Source organism: Austrofundulus limnaeus, unplaced genomic scaffold (genome assembly GCF_001266775.1).
Source record: "Austrofundulus limnaeus strain Quisiro unplaced genomic scaffold, Austrofundulus_limnaeus-1.0 Scaffold220, whole genome shotgun sequence".
NCBI classification, from domain to species: Eukaryota; Metazoa; Chordata; class Actinopteri; order Cyprinodontiformes; family Rivulidae; genus Austrofundulus; species Austrofundulus limnaeus.
The window spans coordinates 506,497-513,598 of NW_013952622.1; the positions used below are offsets into that span (position 1 = coordinate 506,497).

The following is a 7,102-nucleotide window of genomic DNA, read 5'->3' on the forward strand; positions in this document are numbered from 1 at the left end:
GCCAATGGCAGCGCTGTAGCAGGGGGACAGCTGAAAACGGAGGCCCCCACCTCTGTTTAATGACGGACGGTCTTTCTTTCTGACATAAAAGCCTGAATTTTGCCTGAAACTCTCAGACTGAAGAAGTCTCTTGGAAGAGAGACGAAACGTTTCATTAAAGAAGAACCCGTCCAGAGGACCTATACAATTTTTTTTCCTTTGATTTTTTACCTGGATTACTGAGATGCATCAGGACACTAATACACTGCACTCCCTCTTCTACAGACAGTGTTCCTACAAACATTTAAATGTATTTCATTTTATTGTTCACATTAAAAGTTATCCCAGGGAACTGTACCTAATTAGTTATTGCCATAAATTATCAAATGCCTATTATTCAAGTTTGTCTATCTAAGGAAGCCAACAGATTGCATTTAATCTTTACTTCATGACAGTTTTCCATCCTGAAGATAAGATAAAAAGATAAAGATAAACCTTTATTGTCGAAATTGTGAGCTGCACATTGGTGAAAGTAAAAAGGAACGACTTTCTTTTAACAGAAAGAAACCTCCAACAGAACCGGCTTCCCAGGGATTGATTTTTCTAGGTTGTTGGAAGTGAGGCTTTGACCAATGGTTTAACCTCAGATCCAGGAGGAGTGATTAGGCTTTCATCCTGATTATGGGACAGTGGACCAGATCTTCACCCTTGCAGTGTTGTTTAGAGGGTTGTGGGAGTTTGACTCTTCGGTCTACATGTGTTTTTTGGACTTGGAGAAGGCTTAGGACCATGTTCCTCAAGGCATTCTAGTATAAGGTGCCAGGGATTCTATTAGGTACAATCCAGTCCCTGTATAACTGAAACAGGAACGATGTACCACAGAGTTGTKCTCATCATTAGTTCAGTTTGGACTGTGCCAGGGTTGTCCCTTTTCTCCAATCCTGTTTGTAGTGTTTAAGGCGCAGTCTTGAAGAAGAGGGAGTCTGGTTTAGGAACCTCAGCGTTTTGTTTCTGCTTTGTGAGATGATGTAATTCTGTTAGTGTCTTCAGTCCACAACTTTCAGCATGCATTGGGGTAATTTTCAGCAGAGTGTGAAGTGACTGGGATGAGAGATAGTCCTTTAAAAGTGAATTTATACTTCAAAAGACATGAGACATTGGTTCTTTCATTACATAGCTTTGGACCTTTTTGTCTCACTGAGTAAGTGTTGTAGTCAAGACCACCTAACCCAAGACCAAGTCAAGACCAGAGTGTATCGAGACCAAGACAAGATCAAGACTTTCTAGGGTTGGTCAAAGTCAAAATCAAGACCGAAGGAAAGCGAGACTGAAACAAGACCAAGACCAAAAAAAAATGGAAACTAGTACCCTAAAGCATACAGAATACTGTACACAGATAGCTAGCTTAATATTGACTAAATTTATTTGTGTGAGGGCTGGTTAAAGAATTTTGGTACAGAGGCAGATTACTAACATTAGCTAGCTTTGCTAACATAATTTACACATAGCTTACTGTACCTTTCTAAGAGATAGTAAAAGTTTAGCGTAGTCCCCACATACTTTGAAAGCCAAGTTCTGCATAATTTACAAGTCGCTGTATGTTTTCTTCTGGATGTTGTTCTACARATATATTATTTATGATTTATGTAGACAAATTATATTACTGAAGATTTTGTAGACATCTTCTCCCACTCTCAGACAACCACTGCTCACTTTCTTGCAGTGCCACATGTGAGTGAAAGGGGGTGTGGATGAGTGACAGCGGTAACAAAATACATAATTAGCAATGAGTCATGCTTGGATTCAAATCCATTCATTTTACATCCCATGAAAGCAAAGATGTAGACAAATAAATTGGACAGTGTTCTGGTAATTTAGTGCTATTTCCACAGTTGTGGTCTTGACTGGTCTAGAAATAAAATTGAAATAAAATTCCGAGTCCAGACCAAGGTGAGACCAAGACATTAAAAAAGTGGTCTCGAGACAGGTCTCAAATACTGCAATACTACACAGAACGTTTAAAGTCAATGAGTCACGCTCTGGGATAAACCATCTTTATTTCTCCCTCTGCCCTCCCACTGTAGCACACATCACACACATAGCCAAACATACAAACAAGAAGTTTGTAGATTTTTTCACTTGACGATATATCAGACTGGTACATTCTTGTGCTCAATAGAACCATAAAAGCTGCTCCTCAAAGCTTTCTATCTTACTAACAGCCAGCTTCTGGGAGCGGACCATTTTCAGCAAAATGACATGCAGTAACAGTTGCTGTTCTGTTTAAACAAACATAGTGTTAAAGTTCTGACCAGTCACATCCAGCGTACCACATAGCCTACAAGACACAGTTCTGACTGGGGCTACAGTATGTTTCAAGACAAGGTGTCGGCAGGTGATAACACGCAAAACCCAGTGAGATGAGAATGGGAGTCTAAATTCACTTTAAGTCTGAGGCCATGGTTCTTAGCTGGAAGAATGTAAAACTCTTCTTCCGGGTTGGGAATAAGTCTCTGCCTCAAGCAGAGGAATTCAGGTATATGAAGGTTTTGTTCCTGAATGATGGCAAGGTGGAGCGAGTGATGAATCAACAGATTGTCTGCAGTTATGAGGGCATCGCTTTAATCTGTCATATTGGAAAAAGAGTTAGGTCAAAAAGTAAATCTCTAGATCTGCTGGTCCATCAATGTTTCAACCTACACTTAGAGTCATGAAGCACAGTCCCTCATCTGAGGGAGCTCGAAGTTGAGGCACCACTACTCCGTACTATGAAAGGTGTTAGCTAAGGTGGTTCAGGACTCTGAGTAGGATCCTGAATGCTTTCTTTGGAGGTTTTTTGTGCATGCCTATCTGGGATGAGACCTCTGGGCAAAAAATAAAAATGCAATAAAATTTTTCTGCACACCCCCACCTTCTACCCCTCCCTCTACACACAGCCCCCTCAGAAGCTGACAACCCAGCAAGAAGCTGAGCGGCAAGCCATCCAGTCCCTGCGAGGAGGCGGAGCTCTAACAGGAAAGTTCCTCTCCACGTCATCCCTGCCAGCAGGTAAATTCTACAGACTTTCTGTATCACCATAGAGTTTTATAAACTTGAATGTTATAAGAGCATTTGGGCGTAGGGACAGCTGATAAATTTGATGTTTAATTACAGGTATTTTATTCTTCTTTCTTCAGGATGGAGATGATTGTTCCATAGAAGCAAAACTCAAGTTGAAGTGCTGCTGTTTTGTTCTTGTTCTTTCAATTTTTAAAGGGCCAGTATTGTGTTTCTCAGGCATATACAGGTCCTTCTTAAAAAATTTACATATTGTGATAAAGTTCATTATTTTCTGTAATGTACTGATAAAAATTAAACTTTCATATATTTTAGATTCATTGCACACCAACTGAAGTAGTTCAAGCCTTTTCTTGTTTTAATATCGATGATTTTGGCAAAAAAGTTAAGAAAAATCAAAAATCACTATCTCAAAAAATCAGCATATTTCATCCGACCAAAAAAATAAGTGTTTTTAATACAAAAAAAGTCAACCTTCAAATAATTATGTTCAGTTATGCACTCAATACTTGGTGGGGAATCCTTTTGCAGAAATGACTGCTTCAATGCGGCGTGGCATGGAGGCAATCAGCCTGTGGCCCTGCTGAGGTGATATGGAGGCCCAGGATGCTTCGATAACAGCCTTAAACTCATCCAGAGTGTTGGGTCTTGTGTCTTCAGCTCATCCAGAGTGTTAGGTCTTGTGTCTTAAGCTCATCCAGAGTGTTAGGTCTTGCATCTCTCAACTTTCTCTTCACAATATCCCGCAGATTCTCTCCGGGGTTCAGGTCAGGAGAGTTGGCAGGCCAATTGAGCACAGTAATACCATGGTCAGTAAAACATTTACCAGTGATTTTAGCACTGTGAGCAGGTGCCAGGTCGTGCTGAAAAATGAAATCTTCATCTCCATAAAGCTTTTCAGCAGATGAAAGCATGAAGTGCTCCAAAATCGCCTGATAGCTGCATTGACCCTGGCCTTGATAAAACACAGTGGACCAACACCAGTAGCTGACATGGCACCCCAGACCATCACTGACTGACAAGTCTTCTCGTTGTGCAGCGTTTTCTGCCACACTTTTTCCTTCCCACAGACTTCCCACTGAGGCGCCTTGATACAGCACTCTGGGAACAGCATATTCATTCAGAAATATCTTTCTGTGTCTTACCGTCTTGCTTGAGGGTGTCAATGATGGCCTTCTGGACAGCAGTCAGGTCAGCAGTCTKAMCCWTGATTGTGGTTTTGAGTAATGAACCAGGCTRGGAGTTTTYAAAAGCCTCAGGAATGTTTTGCAGGTGTTTAGAGTTAATTTGTTGATTCACATGATTAGGTTAATAAGTCTTCTAGAGAACCTCTTCATGATATGCTAATTTTTTGAGATAGGGATTTTTGATTTTTCTTTACTTTTTTGCCAAAATCATCAATATTAAAACAATAAAAGGCTTGAACCACTTCAGTTGGTGTGCAATGAATCTAAAATATGTGAAAGTATAATGTTTATCACTACATTACAGAAAATAATGAACTTTATCACAATATGCTAATTTTTTGAGAAGGACCTGTATAATGGGGACCTTCACTCAGGCTGTTTTTAGAATACTAGTCAAGTGACTACGTCCGCTCGACAGTGAGAGACTGGCTTTATTTTCTTGTTTGTGTTTTCACTGCCACTGTAAAACCAAACTCTGAATTTTGACATTCCTACATGAGCACTAAGAGAGTAACAGCATCGTTATCGGCTTTTTAATTGAGAAGGTTGGATTTTTATTTCTTATCTTATTGCGATCCAACCATATTTTAATAAATTGTGCAGGTCATGGACAGGGTCAGGTTGGGTTATGTGTGTGGGTGGGGGCATCTAACTGATTAGCTTTTGGCTTTGTAAGAATATAGAGCTGTGTCATCTGCATAAAGAAATATAAGGAAAGTTAAAGTTTTATTTGAAATAAAAGAGTTAATAATATTTGTCTTCAGGTGCATCACATGATGTGGAGACCCCGCCCCCAACCTCTCATTCAGCCCATTCCTCATTGTTACAACATGTACTACTGCTGGAGCAGGCCAGACAACAGACTGCTATGCTAGGTGCAACAAAMGCTCACACAAAATGTCCTGAATGTGCCACACACCTGTAGAATCTGCACTTACTCTGTTGGTTCTGTCCCCCGCCTCTCCCCTCCCCCCATTCAGGGCCCATGTACAGTCAGTCACCACTGGTCACCGCAGAAAGAGGTGTCAGTACCGGCATGCGGCCTGTCAACAAGCTGCCTCGCCACCGACCACTGGCCCGCACACAGAGCTCACCTTTACCCCAGTCCCCTCAGGCCCTGCAGCAGCTGGTGGTCCAGCAGCAGCACCAGCACTTCCTGGAGAAACACTACAAAGTACACATCGTCACTCCCAGCACACACTCACACTGACGGGCACATGTCAGCAAACTAACGTCACGTTGTGTATGTAGATGCTGTCAAAGGGGACAGACCTCCCCAGACCCCCACCCACCCACCCAGAAGAGATAGAGGAGGAGCTAACAGAGGCCAGTGACATGCAGGAGGACGAGGAGCCGGATCGCAACAGGTGCAGACGTCCTGAAAACTCATCATCTTTAAGTTCCTCGTTAAACTTTTCATCATTTATAAACACGTGGCTGCTTCTTTTCCTCCATTCAGACTTCAGAAGGAGGGATCTGACGACAGCACGCATTCATCCGAGCAGCTTGGCGTGCACGTGAAGGAGGAGGAGGAGCACAGGAGAATGCACATCAAAGGAGAGAGCACAGAGAGCGAGCTGGACGAGGACGACGAGGACGATGACGTCATCCAGCTGAGGGAGAGTGAGGAGGAAGAGAGGGGGAGCTATGTTCAGGTTTGTGTGAACGCAGGTTTTTTTCTGTGGATTTTGAGTGTTTTAAAACCAACATGTGGTTTTTTTTGTAACTCCGCTTCAATCAGGTTCAGAGATGCATCCATTCTGATTTAATGGGCTAATACCAATTTCCCATTTTTAWACAGCTCCAAACTACTGATACCAATGTTTCATGATTCTGATTTCTCTTGAAGAACTCTAATTAACAGAATATATGTGCTTTAAGTCTGAGGCTGGATGCATTATCATTTAAAATAATGTTAAAATTAAGATACAAACTGCGCAGGAGGAGGGGTGGTTAGTGATGTATTGGCTCTCCCAGTTGCAGTGATATGGTCATGTGTGAACACATACAGGCGTTTAAAAACTTATTACATGYCATGAACTCCATTGGGGGGTGGAGGGTTCTGTTGGAGTGGTGGGACATCCTCCTTGGATAATAGTTAGAGAAATGCTGCAGTTTAAACACAGTTCTAACCAAATACTAAGGAAATGGATTTAAACTTTGGCTTTAAAGAAAGTAAAAATATATCTAAAATTATGTTCCCTTTCATTATTTGGCCATTTATTCTAGAACCGTCCTTCCTAAAATGCCCAAAGCACCTGCAAAAAGTAGATTCAATTGAAATTGGATCCAATTGCTTTGGAGAGACCAYAGATTGATTCAGTTGGTCAAAACAGCGGAGCTTACAAAATCATTTTAACACCATTGTATTAAATTTGAAACCCCTTGCAGAATCTTCAAGGCCCTGTATTCAAATCTAAGTCAGCAGGGCCAGTTAAGGCATTAACAAATGATTTCAATTTTATTTGATAAAATGTAATCTTATTTGTTGTTGGACAGTGAGGAAAAACAGCTGACCTGTGGTGTGTTCACTGACTGAACAGMTGACCTGTGKTGTGTTCACTGACTGAACAGATGACCTGTGGTGTATTCACTGACTGAACAGCTGACCTGTGTTGTGTTCACTGACTGAGCAGATGACCTGTGGTGTGTTCACTGACTGAACAGCTGACCTGTGATGTGTTCACTGACTGAACAGCTGACCTGTGATGTGTTCACTGACTGAACAGCTGACCTGTGGTGTGTTCACTGACTGAACAGCTGACATGTGGTGTGTTCACTGACTGAACAGCTGACATGTGGTGTGTTCACTGACTGAACAGCTGACATGTGCTGTGTTCACTGACCGAACAGCTGACATGTTGTGTGTTCACTGACTG

The 7,102-nt window shown here is 41.7% G+C and overlaps 1 protein-coding gene across 1 annotated transcript in view; it reads left to right on the plus strand.

Annotated features, from left to right (window-relative positions):
• Nucleotides 1-7,102, plus strand: part of hdac5 (histone deacetylase 5) — a 56,101-nt gene that overhangs the window by 24,482 nt on the left and 24,517 nt on the right. The window contains exons 10-14 of the mRNA XM_014019412.1: nucleotides 2,916-3,027; nucleotides 4,988-5,098; nucleotides 5,204-5,397; nucleotides 5,475-5,590; nucleotides 5,683-5,878. Coding sequence (XP_013874866.1) covers nucleotides 2,916-3,027; nucleotides 4,988-5,098; nucleotides 5,204-5,397; nucleotides 5,475-5,590; nucleotides 5,683-5,878 — 729 coding nt within the window. The remainder of the gene's footprint in view (nucleotides 1-2,915; nucleotides 3,028-4,987; nucleotides 5,099-5,203; nucleotides 5,398-5,474; nucleotides 5,591-5,682; nucleotides 5,879-7,102) is intronic.